This window comes from Ictidomys tridecemlineatus, unplaced genomic scaffold (genome assembly GCF_052094955.1).
Source record: "Ictidomys tridecemlineatus isolate mIctTri1 unplaced genomic scaffold, mIctTri1.hap1 Scaffold_616, whole genome shotgun sequence".
Classification (NCBI taxonomy): Eukaryota; Metazoa; Chordata; class Mammalia; order Rodentia; family Sciuridae; genus Ictidomys; species Ictidomys tridecemlineatus.
Genome location: NW_027524228.1, coordinates 60,236 through 80,187, shown reverse-complemented (window position 1 = coordinate 80,187; position 19,952 = coordinate 60,236). Strand labels below are relative to the sequence as shown.

Genomic DNA, 19,952 nt, shown 5'->3' with positions numbered 1-19,952 from the left:
CCAAAAGCTTTGCAAAAATTTTTCCGTAAATCCTCTCACTCGTATAAATTCTGAGGTGCTATGTAGGGTGTGAACAACTATTGGAGACTCTGTCACCTATTTTACATTTATATGATTTCTGTGGTATCATATCTCTGGTGTGAAATAGTGTTGAACTACTGTGAAATAGGGTTGATTTATCCTTAAAGATACTGATGCAATGTTTTCATTGTAAAAATTCTTTCCAGTATAAAATCTTTAATGTTTTGTAAGATGTGATCTTCAATATTAAAAGCTTTGCCATTCTTCACATTTATAGGACTTCTCTCTAGTATGGGTTCTCTGATGTCGAGTAAGTATTGATTTTTGATTAAAAGCTTTGCCACATTCTCTACATTTGTAGGGCTTCTCTTCAGTGTGAATGTGCTCGTGCTGAGTAAGTGATGATTTTTGACTGGAACTCTTGCCACACAATTTACATTTGTAGGGCTTCTCACCAGTATGAATCCTTTTGTGACAATTAAGCTGTGAGATGGTATTAAAAGCTTTGCCACATTCTTTACAGCTGTAGGGCTTCTCTCCAGTGTGTATTCGCTGGTGCTGAGTAAGTGATGATATGTGATTAAAACACTTGCCACACTCTTTACACTTGTAGGGCTTCTCTCCAGTGTGGATTAGCAGGTGATGAGTAAGTGATGATTTTTGACTGAAACTTTTGCCACACACAGTACAGTTGTAGGGCTTCTCTCCAGTGTGGATTCTCAGGTGCTGAGTAAGTACTATTTTCTGATTAAAACTTTTCCCACATTTTTGACATTTGTAGGGCTTCTCTCCAGTGTGGTTTCGCTGGTGCTTAGTAAGTGATGATTTTTGACTGAAACTCTTGCCACACACTGTACATTTGTAGGGCTTCTCTCCAGTATGAATCCTGATGTGGTAATAGAGATGTGAGTTTTTACTAAAACTTTTGCCACACATTTTACATTTGTAGGGCTTCTCTCCAGTATGAATACTTTTGTGCCAATTACGCTGTGAGATGCTATTAAAAGCTTTGCCACATTCCTCACAGCTGTAGGGCTTCTCTCCAGTGTGAATTCGCTGTTGCTGAGTAAGTGATGATGTGTGATTAAAACTCTTGCCACACACTTTACATTTGTAGAGCTTCTCTCCAGTATGAATACTGTTGTGGTGATCAATTTTTGAGTTTCTATTAAAACTCATGCCACACACTTTACATTTGTAGGGCTTCTCTCCAGTATGAATTTTTTGGTAATTTTTAAGGCTTGGTTTTTGACTGAAACCTTTGCAAAATTGTTTACATATGTAGGGAATCAGTCCAGGGTTTGTCCACTGGTGACAAATAAGATTGGAGCTTTTATTAGAAGTTTTGTCACATTCTTTGCATTTGCATGGCATACCTCCTGTATGAACACTGTGATGTTGAGTAAAGTTCTTGAGTAGATTGCATTCTTCACATTGGTAGGTCTTCTCTTCAGAATAAATTTTTTGGTGTTGAGTGAGGGTTAAAAAATGTTAAGGCTTTCCCACACTTTTTACATTTACAGGTCTCTTCTTCAGTCTAAATCCTCTGATACTTAACAAGTTGTAACTTTTCACTAAAAGTTTTTTCACATTTTTTAAATTTGTAGAATTTATCACTGTCATAGTATCTGCTGTATTTAAAAATATATCAAAGCATTTGCTTGCTCAATATCTTCTATACTTATAGGGCTCTCTTTTTCTATAAATTCTTTTGTATTAAGCAAGCTGTGAACTGTGGTTAAGAGCCCTTTCACATTTCTTACACTTGCAGGTTTTGTCTTCGCTATGAATATTTTAATAAATAGTAGTTTTTTGATCACTAAAGCAAGACTTTCCTACATTTTTCATCATGGTAAATTTTCTTTAGACAAGGACTAGAATTTCTATATATTCATAATTTTTATCATCAATGTAAATATACTGGTCATTACTAAGGGTAGAGACATGGCTTATTGTGTTACTTACAGCATTATCTGTATAGTGCACTTTCCCGAAATCTGTATCAGAATTGTCATTGAGCAATAGTGGGAAAGTAGAAACTTTTCTACAATTCTTAATATTATCCATTTGGGCAGAAGAAGAAATTAATATTTTGTTTCAGATAAAATGTACATTTTATAAAGAAACTCCCAAAAGGATCACTTTTAGAAATAACTTTTCTGTACAAATGTTTGACTGGAATTTTAAATCAGTGCTACTTTTATAATTGGCCAAGTTGAAAACTGATGCATGGACTATATTTTAAATTTTCCACATTGTCTTTCAGTTCAAAAATGGCTGGGGATTTATTCTTAAAGACATATAAAACTTTTCAAAATAATTGGAATACATTGAATTTTTGTTTCAGATATTAATTTTCTCTGGTTTCTATTGACCATAAAATTTTTATCATAAATAGAGACTACTGATTGATTTTGTCTAATATAATACAATTTTTGAACTTTACTCTCACCTATACTTTCCCATTGTTTTCTTGGTTGTAAATAGTCAAAGTCACACTTTCCATATCTTCCTTCTCTCTCTTTTATTCCCTGCTCTGGTAAAATTTGTCGAGGATGATGAGAAGTCATGGCTGTAATAAATAAAAACGACAAACATGTTTACTTACTGTACTGGTCTGAGTATATTTTGCAAACCTAAGAAATTACAGCAAAAAAACAATATCAGCAGGGGAGTGGATTATTAAATCCAAGTGCATCATTAATGTAGAAATGTATAAATCAAGTGAAAATACACACAGAAAATTACTTTGAAAATTTTCCTAATCATCTTTGTGTTCACTGTATCCAAGATGAGTACATCACAATGAAGAGTAATATAGTAGAGAAAAATACATTGTGTTTTAAAAAGATTTTCCTGCTTAAGAATATATATTCAAAATCTACCAACTTTCTTCTGTTACATTAAAGATAAAAATATAAAACATGTGAATATTTTGGGACTTTTCAAAAAGGGCTTCCTGCTTACCAACAGAAAAAAATATGGCTAAATCAACTGTAGACAAAGTTATGAATCACTCAAAGGGAATAGTCAATCATCATTTAAAAGAAGGTTACTGAACTAAATCAACACACACAACAAAACAGAATAAAAATTAGTCAAGAATTGTTAATAGTAATAAGCAGAAAATGTATATTGAAAGACTTTCTTTAGAAAACGTCTGAAAGAATCAGGGTGGTTGTACATAGCAACATAGAAGGTTGAGCTAGAGCATCAAAATTTGAAGGCAAAATAAAGTAAAAAATGCAAAGTGCTATATCACCCTTTATTTCTCTTTCCAGTACTAATAAACACATCTCAGAAAATAGAAAACAATGAACATCCAAGCAGCTCAGTTTTCTCCAAGTTGTAAAGACTCAAAGTAGGTTTTAATCCAAGTTTTAAAACTCAGAATACTGAGAGCATCCAAGAAAAAAAGATGGGTCACCTAAAAATGTGTAACTATATAATTGTGAAACCCTTAGTTGAATCTTCACAACACAGGAAGGAATTCAAGTCTATCTATATTCAAGGGATGAAAGAATAAAATTATCAACCAAGACATTGTATTAACAGCTACTACCTTTCAAAAGAGAAAGAAAATGAAGACTTTAAACATATACAAATATACACAGTTTTCATCAACACTGAATCTGTTCTTCAAATGTACTAAAGGTAATCCTTCATAATAAAATGTAAGTGCACACCATCATAAGTCATATAAAATATAAATATTTCTTGGGAAAAATAATTTTATTTTATTGTAATGACAGGTCTCAAAACACGTAATTTTGTAATAGAATTTGAAAGAAAAAAGCATACCAATAATACTGTTAATAGGCATATATACCTGCAACAAAAATATGATTTTAAAAGGACACATAAATATATTCAGTTTTATAATAAAGTGAAGTCAAGTTGATTCTCATACAAAGTATGAGTAGGAGATTCTTCATTTTTAGAGTTTTTTGTTGGCAAATGCAAGATTATAAAATTCTGATCAAAACAAAACTTGGATATCTGAATTATCTCTAAATATTGCAATTGTAGATAGTCTACAGGATACTCTAAATCTAAGTACACACACACACTGAAAACAAAGGGATATAATAATGACACATACAAAAGCGATTGAACAAAACCTGGGCTGTCTAAATTATATACACAAAACATAGTTTAAGACAGTTATAGGACATAGAAGACGTTTTAAATTAAAAATAACTTTGAAAAGAGGCAAAAGAGAGAAAAGGACCCTATCCCTAGGTTCTGAATTAAGAGTAAACACATCCGCTACGTACTTCATACCTTCCAAACACACAAAGAAAACACTTAGAGGGTTGAATGAAAACGAAGAATCACTGTCATACTAAGAGACATTAATCTCCACTTACTGAAAAGGGAAATACAGTGAAGCAAAATGGTAATTGCAAAACATAAGACTTTGAAAATATTTTGAAACTACTATAGACTTTTAGAATCCCTGTTCTTAATCACAAGTGGGATATTATGCTGGTTAGATCAATTTCATATATTAAAACAAAGGTTAATAAATATTTAAGTGATAGTTATTTTGTAACCAACAAGGAATAAATATTTGAAGTCAAATGTGGTAGGGATTTTCAAAAATCCCTAAATATGTGTCAGTTGATTGAAAACTCTTGGGCATGCTGTTGTTCAAAATTGAAAGATTAAATTTAAAGATGTTTATACTACTTAAAGTTAACTAGAGGCTCCATGTAGTATTCATCAACCTCCCATTTTAAATTTTTTTTTCAGAGAAATTTATCCTTTAAATTGTATGAATATTCCCCCCCAAAAAACACAAATAAGACTATTTTTCTGCTAAAAAAAATATACTAAAAGTTACAGCATCCAATTGTGAATGCAAACATGAAGTCAGGTAGAGGGAGTTCTTAGTGTGTGTGGCAATAAGCCCTCACATCAATAGCAAATTAGACACATTGCACACCGGTGTTGTTACATTGTTATTCAACAGAGCCATCATGGGGGACATAAACCAAATATCCCTTGAAAAGAACGATGAGCCATATTGGAATATAGAAACTATAGAACTTTTAAGTCAAATAATTTATTCTAATTATATGTTTTACAAAATGTATAAAAACTAGGTTAACTGAAATGTCACAGAAAGAATACTGCAGAATTCTATTAACATGACATCTCTAAACTAAAAAGGAAGCTTTCTGAACAAAGAGAATAGTTTTATGATGAGGAGACAGAAATGAGTCTTTGCTTTTAAGGCATTCCTTTTTTTTTTTTGAGATGTAAATTTTGTAGAGATATATTGCATAACAATTTGAATTAATGATACTGAACTGTATATTTACAATTTTGGAGACAGTAAGTTTTATTTTATGGTTTTGATTACAATGAAAATTAAGATAAAGAGAATTGCAACATTTCTCAAGGCTACATTTAAAATAATGTGGTCTTTATCATATAAATAAGAACAAGCTCATCCATATACAAATGATGGGCATGCATGTAATCTCAGCTACTAGAAAGTCTGAGGCAAGTGAATTGCAAATTCAAGACATCCTCAATAACTTAGTGAGAACCTCTCTCCAAATATGAGTGAAAAAGAGCTTGGGGTGTAGCTCAGCTTGAGAGTATCACTGCCATCATTCCCCATTACACGTATACATAGAAAACTTCAATTTCTATGTACATGAGCAGAATGAAAAGCCAATCAAGATAAAATACAAAAGTCATGGACAAAAGAGTCTTAATATTTATACAAGCAAAGCACATATAATTATTTGGCAATACAAACAAGAATGATACATATCTTATTTTGTGAAGCAATTAACTGATATGAAAAAAACCCAGTCTATAACATGGAACCTATTGTACACATTTAAAAAAAAACAGAAAAAAAACAACCGAATTGTAAATATCCACAGATGTATTATTTTACAAATCTTCTAACTCAAATTAAACTTACACCATCTCTAAAAAAAGCAGTCTTTCTCCAACTTGACATTCATTCCATGGCAGATATTTCACAGAAAATCCATTACACATATCAGAAAGAACACTGATAAGAAAATTTTAGTGAAAAAAATGTACAAATAACATTAGAGACACTGACTTATGATAGTAATGTATTACAATGGGTGGACCTAGAGGTCTTGAGAAATGTGTAAAAACTTCCTGCAAATAATGAAGAGGGGTTGGAGTAGGTGACTAGTGTTAGAGTGCTTGCCTAGCATGTATGAGGCCCTGGGTTCACTTCTCAGTATTATATACAGATACATAGGAAATTCATTAACAACTAAAAATATTTTTTAAATTATGGAAGACCTGTCAGATAATATTGACACTCACAAGGCAAGGGGAGTGTTTTGTTGTTAATTTGAATGTATGGAGACATTACTGAAGGAAAAGCAGGATACTATATAATTTTAAAGCACAAAACACAGAACGGGTTTTTCTATGATAAAAAGAGAAAAAATTCAAACCTTCTAAAAAAATGTTTTCTGCTGGATAATGTCTCAATGAACCTTTTTGAATTTAGGTTTCCTCCTCTACCTTAACTATGTCCTCTGCTATATGTGGGCCACAGGATTTGACATCACTGCATTCCTCTAAGTCAACCATATGTCAAGTGAAAGATATATATCTTGCCACCAAAGGAAAACATTAAGGATGAAAGAAAACATCATTAACATTTTCTTGTCGGCACCAAGAACTACACCATCTTTTTTATTGAAAGCATAAATCTGCAACACATTCTTGTGGAGAATTTCCCAAAAGATATACTTCAAGGGAAGAAAACTAAATAATGATAATTAGGAATTTTGAAGAAAAGTTATGCTCACCCACAAAGACTAGGTTGCTGTAGTTCTCCAACATCACTTCTTTATATAAATTCTGCTGAGCAGGATTCAGGCATTCCCATTCCTCCTTAGAGAAATCAATAACCACATCCTCGAATGTCAATGGCTCCTGAAATAAAAATTGTTAGATCAATAGAACATGGACCAAACCATTATTCAGTTTTTAATTTGGATTAAGAGTTAGTTAACTGACTGTCATGTAGGAGAGTGAATTTAATTATGTAATAAGATACTTTCCATTATCTAATTCAGAGGAAAATACATAAGTCTAAAAACAATATATATACTCCATATTAGAGTGAAGTGAAGGATATACACCATAATCCTAGCACTGAATAAAACCCCTACTCCTAACTTTTCTGCCATCAGTGAATGTGAAATTTGGCGGACATTCCAGATGCAAATCAGGCTTGTCAAAGATATTCTCCTAAGGTTATATTGCCCAAGGGAGACAAAAAGACTGGTAAAAAAGCTTTTGAAAACAGTCTGGTTTCTATTCTCTCTGCTTTCTATCCATGAGATAGATTGAGATCCCCAATACAATTAGTTTCATGTATCATCCATGACAAATTCCCAATGTGTAAAATATTTATAAAATATTAATGTTTGGAGACATGTAAATTGACACTTCCACCTCGTGAAAAGACAAACTTGAAATATTTCAAGTTTTATAAGCAGTTCAACGAGTCAATCGATTTGGTACAGTAGAATAAACAATGGGTTACAGAAGACTTCAAGGAGGAGATTAGAAAATTCATTGAGGTAAACAAGAACATAGACACAACATATCAAAATCTTTTGGACACTATGAAAGCAGTACTAGAAAGAAACTTCAATGCATGGAGTTCATTCCTTAAAAGAAGAAAAAGGCAATCATTAATCTCATACTTCATCTCAAAGCCCTAGAAGAACAAATCAACAGTAAAAGCAGTAGAAGGCAAAAAATGATTAAAATTAAAACTGAAGTTGAATTAAAAGACACAATTAAACCTTGACAAAAAGTTGGTTTTCTGACAGACCCCTACCTATGCTAATGAAAAAGAGAGAGAAAATTCAAAATACCAGCATAGATGATGAAAATGGCAATATAGAACAGACACTACAGAAATAGAGAAGATATTTACAAAATTTTCTTGAAAATGTATACCCTAATAAAATAGAAGCATTGAAGGCATCAAGAAATTTCGTAAGTCAAATGATATGTCCAGATTGAATCAGGAAGACACACAATTTAAACAAACCATATTAAATGATGAAATACAAGATTCCATCAGAAGCTTACCAACCAAGAAAAGCCCAGGCCCAAATGGATACACTGCTGAGTTAAACAAGACCTTTAAAGAAGAAATTCAAAAATACCAATATTCTTCAATTTATTTCAAAAAATACAGAAAGAAGCAGCACTTCCAAACTCATTCTATGAGGCCAATATTACCCTGATCCCAAATCCAGGCAGGGACAAATGAAAGAAAAAAAAAACTTCAGGCCAATCTCTCTAAGAATCATAGATGCAAAAATTCTGAATAAAATTCTGGCAAATTAAATACAAAAGCATATTAAAAAGGTCGTGCAGCAAGATCAAGTGGGGTTTGTTCAGGAATACAGGGTTGGTTCAACATGTAGAAATCAATATAGTTAATTCATCACATCAATAGACTTAAAAATAAGAATCATATGATCATCTCAAGAGACACAGAAAAACCATTTGACAAATACAGCACCCTTTCATGTTCAAAAAATTAGAAAAGCTTGAGATAACAGGAACATACCTCAACATCATACTGGCTCTCTGCATTAAGCATAAGGCCAACATCCTTTGAAAGGAAGAAATACTAAAGACATTCTCTAAAAAACAGAAACAATACAGGGGTGCTCTCTCTCATCATTTCTATTCAACATATTTCTTGAAACACTGGACAGAGCAATTAGACAGATAAAAGAAATTAAAGGAATAACTACAGGAAAAGAACTTAAATTAGCACTATTTGCTGAGAATACGATTCTATACCTAGAAGACCCCAAAATAACCACCAGAAAACTTCTAGAACTAAAAAATAAATTCACCAAAGTAGCAAAATATAAAATTAACACACATAAAAAGGCATTTCTGTATATCAGTGACAAAGCCTCAAGTATAAAATAAGAAAAACTACCTCATTTACAATAACTTCAAAAAAAGAAAATATGAGATACTTGGGAATCAACTTAACAAAAGAGGTGTAAGGTCTATACAATAAAACCTACAGAACCCTAAAAAAAGAAATCAAAGAAGACCCTAAAAAATGGAAAGTTCTACCTTAGTTTTCCATAGGCAGAATAATTATTATCAAAACGACCATACAACCAAAAGCACTACACTGATTTACTGCAATTCTGATCAAAATTCCAAGGACATTTCTCATAGAAATAAAAAAAGCAATTATGAAATTCATCTGAAAAAATAAGAATTTCAGAATAGCTAAAGCAATTATAAGCATGAAGAGCAAAGCAGGTGGTATCACTATAACAGATCTTAAACTATACTACAGAGCAATAGTAACAAAAACAGCATGGTATTGGCACTAAAACAGGCCAGTAGACCAATGGTACAGAATAGAGGACACATAGACTAACTCACATAATTACAGTTATCTTATATTAGACAAAGGTGCCAAGAACTTGGATTGGAAAAAATGTAGCCTCTTCAACAAACGTTGCTTTGAAAACTGGAAATCCATCTTCAAAAAATGAAATTATAACCCTATCTCTCCATGCACAAAACTCAACTCAAAGTGGATCAAGGACCTAAAATTTAAACCAGAGGCTCTGCATCTAATAGAAGAAAAAGTAGGCCATAATCTTCATCACATGGGGCTAGGCCGCCCCAACTTCCTAAATAAGATGTCTATAGCAAAAGAATTAAAACCAAGAATCAAAAATGGAATGGATTAAAACTAAAAAGTTTCTTCTCAGAAAAAAAAATCTGAGGTGAACAGACAGCCTACATCCTGGGAGCAGATTTGTTACCCCTCACACATCAGATAGAGAACTAATATCTAGTATATAAAGAATTCAAAATGCTAAGCACCAAAAACCCAATAATCCAATAAACAAATTGGCCAAGGACCTGAACAGACACTTTTCAGAAAAGAATGTAGAATCAATTAACAAATATTTTTTTTTAAAAAAAGTTGATCATCTCTTGCAATTAGAGAAATGCAAATTCAAACCACTCTAAGATATCATCTCACTCCAGTCAGAATTGGAGCTATCATAAAGAAAAACAACAAGTATTGGCAAGGATGTGGGGGAAAAGGCACACTCATACACTGCTTGTGGGACTGCAATTTGGTGGAAACAACATGGAAAGCTGTATAAAGATTTCTTCAAAATTTGCAAATGAAAACATCATATGACCCCACTATTCCTCTTCTTGGACTATTCTCAAAGGACTTGAAAACAGCGTACTACAGGGTAACAGCCATGTCAATGTTTATGGCAGCACAATGCAGAATAGCAAACTGTGGAGCCAACCCAGAGGCCTTCAGTGGATGAATGGATAAAAATATAGGGTATACACAATGCAATTTCACTCAGCAATAATAAAATCATGGCAATTACACGTAAATGGATGGTATCGGAGAAGTGAAGTTAGGCAAACCCCAAAATTAAATGTTAAATGGTTTCTCTGATATAAGGAGGCTGACTATAGTGGGGTAGGGAGGGGGAGCATGGGAGCAATAGATAAATTCTACATAAGGCAGAGGGGTTGGAGGGGAGGGGAAGAGGCAGGGGATTAGCAGTGATTGTTGAATGTGATGACACCATTATCCAAAGTACATGTATGAAGACACAAATTGGTGCCAACATACCGTATATACAACCAGAGATATGAAAAATTGTTATATATATGGGTATTAAGAGTTGTATTGCAGAAAGAAATGGGTACATATAAAATGGCATAAATTAGCATGAATATACTTTCTATACAGAGAATGTATATTCATGCTAATTTTTCATAAATTGTGCTCTATGTGTGTAATAAGAATTGTAATGCATTCCACTGTTGTCATGTATTTAAAAAATAAATACATTTTTTAGAATGAAATGTATTGAAACTCATTGGGGACACTGTAAGCTTACATGGCTATATATCTAAAAAACACAGAGTTTGAAGGGAAGATGCATGATAACATGAGAAACCAAGAAAGAACGTGCCTCAAACAAAGATGCTACATTATTAGAATCTATGGTCAGAATAGCAGGATAAATGGGAGAAGCTACTTAATTTTCTGTGAATTAATGGATGATCTGAGAGCAAATACAGGCAGCAAAAAATTATTTTGATAAAGAGTGACATAAGCAACTATAGAAAGCAAAAGATTCCTTCAATAAGGAGACAGAGATTTTTGAATAAAAAAAAACCCACAAAACAGCGATCCTTGAAATGAAGAAAACAGTAAACCAAATTAAGAACTCAATAGGAAGCATCTCCAACAGAATAGATCACTTGGAAGACAGAACCTCTGACATTGAAAGCAAAACATATAATCTTGAAAAAATAATGTTGACCCCAGTGAAGATGGTAAGAAACAATGAGCAGAAGATTCAAGAATTGTGAGATAATATGAAAAGACCAAATTTAACAACTATTGGGATAGATGAAGGCATAGAGGTCTAAACTACAGTAGGTCTAAACTACAGTAATGAAAAATCTATTCAATGAAATAATACCAAATAAATTTCCAAACAAGTAGAGTAAATTGGGAAATCAAATACAAGGATCGTATAGGACACCAAATGAACAAGATCACTACAGGTCTACACCAACGCAAATCATAATGAAAACAGCATACAGAAGAAGCAGAGCACTCCAAAAGCCACAAGAGAAAGGAATCAAATTACATATGGGAAAAACCAAACAGGATCTCAGATTTCTGAACTGAGACCCTGAAATCTACAAGAAACTGCAAGAATACAAACCAAGCTCTGAAAGAAATGGATGCCAACAAAGAAGCATACCCAGCAAAATTAAATTTTGATTAGCAATTAGATTTTGATTCAGATGTTATTTTATGACAAAATAAAAACCTTCCATCATACACAAAATTAAAAGAATTTACAACGAGAAACCTGCACTATAGAACATCCTTGGCAAAATATTCCATGAGGAGGAAATAAACAACAATAAAAAATCAGAAAAGGGTAGTATCACTCTAAAGGAAAAACCTATCTAAGAGAAACTGTCTTAGTTAAATACCAAAAATAATAAAAAATAACTCTGAATATAAATCTTGTCTCAATAATAACCCTGAAAGTTTAGTTCCAACTCAGCAATCAAGAGACAGGCAGATTGGATAAAAAAAGACCAACAATATGCTGCCTCCAAGAGACTCATCTCATAGGAAAAGACATATATAGACTGAAAGTGACAGGTTGGAAAAAAAATATATCACTCAGGCTGGGGCTGGCACTGGGGCTTAGTGGTATAGCACTGGCCTAGCACATGTGAGGCCCTGTATTTGATCCTCAGCACCACATAAAACTAAATAATAAAGGTATTGTGTTCATATGCCAAAAAAATAAATATTAAACCCATACCACTCACATGGACTGTGGAGGTAAGCAGGGGTTTCCATTCTTATATCTAATAATGTGGACTTCAAGTGAAAGTTAATCAAAAGGGATAAAGAAGGACACTACATACTGCTTAACGAAATTATATACCAACAAGACAGAACAAGTATAAATATACACACCCCCAAAACAATGGAGCATCTATGTTCAAATAGACTCTTCTCAAGTTTAAGGGCAAAGAAGACCAAAAGACAATAATTCTGGGTGACTTTAACACACATCTTTTACCACTGGATTGATCTTCCAAACAATATCCAGACAAAAACTATGGAACTCAATAATACAATCAACAATTTAGATTTAACTGACATATATAGAATATATCATCCTTCAACAGGCGAAGAGACTTTCTTCTCAGCAGCAAATGGATCCTTCTCTAAAATAGACCATATGTCATGCCAAAAAGGAACTCTAAGAAATACAGAAAAGTGAAGATACTACTCTGCATTCTATCAGATCATAATGATATGAAATTAGAAATCAATGATAAAAATAGAAGCTACTCCTATACCTGAAGAATAAATAATATGCTAGTGAATGAACAATGGGTTGCAGAAAACATCAAAGAGGAGATTTAAAAGTTCTTAGAGGTGAATGAGGACACAGATACAACATATCAAAATCTCTGGGACACTATGAAGGCAGTACTAAGAGGAAAGTTCATTGCATGGAGTTCATTCCTTAAAAAAAGAAAAAGTCAAATAAATGCCCTAAAATGACATCTCAAAGCCCTAGGAAAAACAATTAATCAACACCAAAAGCAGTAAAGGAAAGAAAATAATTAAAATCAGAGCTGAGATCAATTAAATTGGAACAAAAGAAGCAAATAAAAATTGATATAGTGACTGGGAATGGTACCACCATTTGACCCAGCTATCCCACCCCCTGGTCTATACCTAAAGGACTTAAAAACAGCATACTACAGGGACACAGTCACAATGTTTTTAGCAGCACAATTGACAAGAGTTAAACTGTAGAGCCAACATAGATGCCCTTCAGTGAATGAATAGATAAAGAAAACGTGGCATTTGTACACAATGGAATATTACTCAGCAATAAAAGAAAATAAAATCATGGCATTTGCAGGTAAATGGATGGCATTGGGGAAAATGATGCTAAGTTAGCCAAACCCAAATAACAATGCTGAATGTTTTCTCTGATATAAGGAGGCTTACTCATAGTGGGGTAGGGAGGGGCAGCATGGGAAAAATAGATGAATTCTATTTAGGGCAGTGTAATGAGAGGAATAGGGAGGGGAAAAAGATTAGCAAGGATGGTAGAATATAATAGAGATCATTATCCAAAGTACACGTATGAACACATGAATTGATGTCAACCTACTTTATATACAGAGATATGAAAAATTGTGCTGTATGTTTAATAAGAATTGTAACATTTTCCGCTGCCATATATTTTTAATTTTTTTAAAAAATTTCAAAATGAAAAGTTGGCTCTTTGAAAAACAAATACATTTGATAAAACTTTATCCATGCTACTGTAGAGAAAGAGAGAAATAATCCAATTACTAAAATTTATGATGAAAAAGGAAATATCACAATGATCACTAGAGAAATATAGAAGATAATTAGAAATTATTTTGAAAATTTGTACTGCAATGAAACAGAATATATAGAAGTCATCAACAAATGTCTAGAATCATGTGACTTACCCAAACTGATTAAGTTAAACAGATCATTTTCAAGCAATGAAACAGAAGATAACATCACAAGCCTACCAACCAAAAAAATAAATAAATAAAGCCCAGAACTCAATGGATTCAAGACCATGAAAAAAGAACTAACACTAACACTCCTCAAATTATTCCATAAAATATAAAAAGAGGGAGCACTTCCTAACTCACTCTATAAGGCCAATATCTCCTTGATGCTAAAATAAGACAAACACTGAAAAAAAGTGTACTTCAGAGCAATATCTCTAAAAAGCAGAAGCAAAAATTCTGAATAAAATTCTGGCAAATCAAATATAAAAACATATCCAAAAAATGGTTCATCATGATGAAGTGCTATTCATCCCAGGGATGCAAGGTTTGTTCAACATACAGATATCAATAAATGTAATTCATCTCATCAGTAGATTTAAATATAAGAAACTTATGACCATCTCAACAAATGCAGAAAAGGCATTTGAAAAAATACAGCATCTCTTCATGTTCAAAACACTAGAAAAACTAGGAATAACAGGAACTTATTTCAACATTTTATACGCTATCTATGCCACACCTCAGGACAACATCATTCTAAATGGAGAAAAACTGAAGACATTCCCTCTAAAATTTAAACAAGACAGGGATACCCTCTCTTACCCATTCTATTCAATACAGTTCTTGAAACACTGGCCAGAGCAATTAGACAGATGAAAAAAATTAAAGAATAAGTATAGGAAAATATGAACCTAACCTAGCACTATTTGCTGATGATATGATTCTGTACCTAGAAGACTCATAAAACTCCACTAGAAAACTTCTAGAACTATAATTCAGCAAAGTAGCAGGATATAAAATCAACACCCGTAAATCAAAGGCATTTCTGTATATCAGTGACAAATACTTTGAGAGAGAAATAAGGAAAACCACCCCGTTCACAATATCCTCAATAAAAAAAGATACTTAGGAATCAACAATAGGTGAAGGATCTATACAATGAAAACTATGAAACACTAAAGAGAAATCAAAGACCTTAGAAGTTGGAAAGGTTTAATTTGATCTTGAATAGGCAGAATTAATATTATCAAAATGGCCCTACTACCAAAAGCACTCTACAGATTTAGTGAAATTCTGATCAAAATCTCAATAGCTTTCCTCATGGAAATAGAAAAAACAATCATAAAATTCATCTGGAAAAATAAGAGACCCAGAAGATCTAAAGCAATCTTTAGCAGAAAAAGGGAGGCAGGCCTCATTGCTCTACCAGACCTTAAACTATACTACAGAGCCACAGTAACAAAAAACAACATGGTACTGGCATCAAAACAGCCTGGTAGACCAATAGCCCAGAATAGAGGACACAGAGACCAACCCACTAAACCACAATTATTTTATATTAGACAAAGGTGCTAAAAATATGCACTGGATAAAAGAGAGCATCTTCAACAAACGGTGCTGGGAAAACTGGAAATCCATATGCAGCAAAATAAAATTGAATCCCTCTCTCTTACCATGCACAAAAGTTAACTCAAAATGGATCAAGTATCTAGAAATTAAACCAGAGAATCTTCAAATAGAAGAAAAAGTAGGCCCTAATCTCCACAACTTCCTTAATAATACTCCTATAGTACATGAATTAAAACCAAGTATCAACACATGGGATGGATTGAAACTAAAGATTTTTATCAAAAAAACTCAATAGAATAGAGAGCCTAGTATATGGGAGCAATTTTTTACCCCTCATACATCAGATAGAGCACTAATCTCTAGGGTATATAAAGAAGTCAAACATCTTAACACCAAAAAAAAAAAAAAAAGAATCCAATCAATAAATTGGCCAAGGACCCGAACAGACACAACTCAGAAGAGGATATACAATCAATCAACAATTATATGAAAAAATGCTCATCATCTCTAGAAATCAGAGAAATGCAAATAAAAACTAAGATATCATCTCACTCCAGTCAGAATGGCAGCTATTATGAAGACAAACAACAATAAGTGTTGGTGAGGATGTGGGCAACACCCTTCAAAATTTCACCATGATTTCCTTTTCATTGAAGAAGGGTCCAAAGCAAACAGTTTGAAAATTCTCCTGGAAGGTTGAATTGATATGAAATTAGCCAAGATTTCTGAACTCTAAGAACAAAAACAGGAGCTATCATTTCCAGGCATTAATGCATGTTATAAAATTATGAAATTGCAATAATTTGAGGACCAAAAAAATCACAATGCAGAAATTTTATAGATGACACCAAATGTATGTAAATGTCATTATTAAGTGCAATGAAAAGGCCTAGATAAATGCAATCATCTTCAACAGAGGATTTCATGTGTATGAACAAGACAACCCAACGTGAAGGAAGGTGTGGGAACTGGAGGCGCAGAGCACTGGTAGGGCTTGGGGGCAGGACGTGCATGGTACTGGATTATACTCCAGCACCCCGAAGAAGCACATATTGAGGAGGATTATATTTCAAAATTACACCAGAATAGGAGGCTCCTAGATTCTCTCCACACATTGATACACCAAATAAACACCTACTTTAGTTTTGAGTCACTCTTAAATAAAGTTACACATGGATTGAGAGACCTATGCATTGGACCACTCAGAAAATCTCTACCATTCAAAGGGCAGAAAAAGTTGGGGGACACTTGGGCATTAGTCCTGCCTTGAGCGATGTGCCACATAATTTGGACAGAATACCCAAATCCAGTGTCACCCAGAATAGATGAAGACTTCTTGGGGTCACAAATGGAGCACATTGGACACTAAATGACTTGTAGCTGGAAACACAATTTGTGTGGTGCTCATAGAAGAAAGATCTGGATATACACAAGTATCAGGACTGGAAAAGGGATGGTTTTCTATGGCTGTGGAGGGTCATGAGCTTTATCCATGGGACCAGGGCAGAAGGGGAGTGAGATCAAGGGTCCCAGTTTATCCCTAGAAGAGATTTGCAGCATGATCTGCAAACTGTGGATGCTAACAGTCGAGCTCCTCTCTCACCAGTCCCTGAGGGTAGACAGGACAAATGCAGTCCACCCAGCAGGCCTGCCTAAGCCCTCTCCCCATTTCCTCAGTAATAACTCCAGGCCTGAACAGTTCTTTCTGGAAAAAGGATGTCCAGGCACTCAGGGTCTCAACAGTTTTTTTTCTATTCCATGGACTTCATCGTAACCCACCAAGCTTTGGGAGCAATGGCAACTGTGCATGTGCAAATCTCCCTGGATGAAAAACAAGTGGCTTCACATTGATGTGCAAGCACTTCCAGGGACTACTATCACCCCCCCACGCTGGAATGAAGGAAAAGGATGAAAACCACAGCTCCCTGTTTCTTTCTAGAATAGGCTCACACCACCTTCTTGCAGTGAGCACAGGCAGCCTAGGTTCTAACCATTTGCGTCAGGAATTCAGTCCCCAGCCAAGTAGGAGAGTTTCTGCAGCCTTAGCCCAGCTGTGGGGAAGGCTCCTATCTAACAGGTGAAGAAACTAGTCCTCCAATGACATGGATATGGAGCAAGAGACATGCTGATGACATGGGGCTAAAATATAAGCTTAGTGCAGACAATTTTTAAAATAGCATGGAGTTCTTTAAAAGCTAACAGAGTACCAACCACTGTGGATGCATTTCCAAAGGAACTTGAACCAGTGTGTTTATCAATGGCTGCATGCCCATCGCTGTTCCAGGATCCACAGGAGCCAGGACGAGGGGACACCTGAAGTGGCTTCTGGATAAGGAGACTCCTCCCAGTCACAGGGACATCACCTACTTCCCTGAGTAACTACTTCCCCTAAATGCACCTGCTCATAGGTCAACAGGTGGCTGATATGTACCAGATGCTCAGGAGACCTCAGGTGTGCCAGGTGTGGAATTCTTGTGTCAGGCAGAGCCAAAACAGGACCAGGAAAATATCACAGAGGGCATGAGACCCCTAGGAAATGCAGTCCACAGCGGGGACACTCAGCCCAAAGACATTATGACAAGGTGTCTGGCCTGGGAGAGGAGGGGAGAATTCACATGCACACACACGTGCACACACAGACACACACATGCACACACATATTTGTACTGGAAATGGGGACAGGGGACTTGAATTTGAGGGATTCATTGATAAATGTGTACAGGTTTTGTTGGGAGATGGGGTTCTGGATCTGACATTTGCTTCCCTTACATTTAGAACATTCAGGGGGAAAAGGCAAAAGGGCACACACCTGTAATCCCAGCCAGTCAGGAGGCTGAGGCCCAAGTTAAAGGCCAGTCTCAGCATCTGTCCCAAGATAAATGATAAAAAGTAGGAGAGATGTAGCTCAGTGGGAAAGGGGCTCTGTATTCAATACACTATGCCCCATGCCCCCCCCCAAAAAAAAAGAAAGAAAAGCTCAGGGGGAAAAAAAACCTGAGACCCCCGCAGATCCCAACCCCCTTGGGTAGAAAAGAGCCCATGGAGTTGTGGTTCTCAAGGTCCCAACACTCTGAAATCCACCACAGAAGAAATTCAGGGAGGAGACTTGAGCTGCCAATTTGTACAGGATATATCCATGTGTTCAATAATGAGAATAAAAAGAATCCAACATCTTTAAAATCTGAGAAATGTGAAATAAATGCCTATCATAAATAAAATTAAACAGTATCAATGAAGATAGGAAACAAAAGAATTCTAATAAACTCAAAGAATTTAAGTTCTTCTTAATTATTTGTGGAAAGTGTTTTGCCATTAAATACACGATAGCTCCTGCCACAGAGACTTGCTGAAATCAGTTCATAGGACCAGGATAATACATTAATAGTCATGGGATATTCAGATTAAAAATAGTGTAAAATACCATGGGTAATTTTTACATGGGTGTCATATGTAGGTGGTATTATGTATAACTCTTATGCACTAATAAACAATCCAGCATGCTTTACTCTTAATGGAAGCATCCAATTCGAAATTTCATCCACAAAGTTAAATATTAGTAAACTTAACCAAGAAACTTTTGAATTATAAGAGAAAAGAATTATAAGAGAAAAAAGAATAATAAGAAGAAGTTATTACCTAACACGTGCATTGTGAAGCTGTTCTGTTACAATTCTCATCAAGGAATCACGACTTCAACAGAGTCCACCCACAAAACCACGTGGTTGTAAAAATCATACACTTAATTGCAACGGAAAAATGATTATAAATCAAACCCTAACAAGGCCAATCTCAGCAACTTAGCTAGACCAGCGGGCAGAATAAACACTAAAAACTACCAGGGAGAGAGCTCAGTGGTAAAGCACCCTTCTGTTAAATACCAAAACACAACAACCACCAAAAAAAAAATAAATAAATAAATAATAAATAAACTCCACAAAACTAGCTTAGAAATAGGCAAGGTCCCTGTTCACTGCAGATTCCCTCCTGCAGGAAAATGGTGTTTGGAAATTTGATTTTTTTTGGGGGGGGAGGGGCAGTGCTGGGCATTGAACTCAGGGGCACTCCACCACTGAGCCCCATCCCCAGCCCTATTTTGCATTTGATTTCGAGGCAGGGTCTCCCTGGGTCTCTAAGTGCCTCATCCACTTGCAGAGGCTGGCCTTGACCTCGCAGTCCTCCTGCATGAGCCCCCACCCCCAGCCGCTGGGATGACAGGTGTGTGCCATTTCCAGGCTCAGAGATTGGAGTCTTCCAGTAGTACAACCTGTCAATCACCACAGCCAGGAAGATGCCTGGCAGCCTCGCTCACCTGCCAGATAGATAGGACTTGAGCAGGGGCTGAGACTGCCCAGGGGATGCGGAGCCTGCGAGGGGTCTCCGCCATTGTCACGCTCCACACCAGGCTG

At 35.0% G+C, this 19,952-nt stretch overlaps 1 protein-coding gene across 1 annotated transcript; it reads right to left on the bottom strand.

The window, feature by feature from the left end:
- Positions 1-267: 267 nt before the first annotated feature.
- Positions 268-19,930, bottom strand: LOC144374210 (uncharacterized). Its single transcript, XM_078037142.1, has 3 exons — positions 19,856-19,930; positions 1,331-1,500; positions 268-1,261 (listed from the first exon to the last, which is right to left on the bottom strand). Exons 1-3 carry the CDS (start codon positions 19,928-19,930, stop codon positions 268-270), a joined length of 1,239 nt encoding a protein of 412 aa, XP_077893268.1.
- Positions 19,931-19,952: the final 22 nt, after the last annotated feature.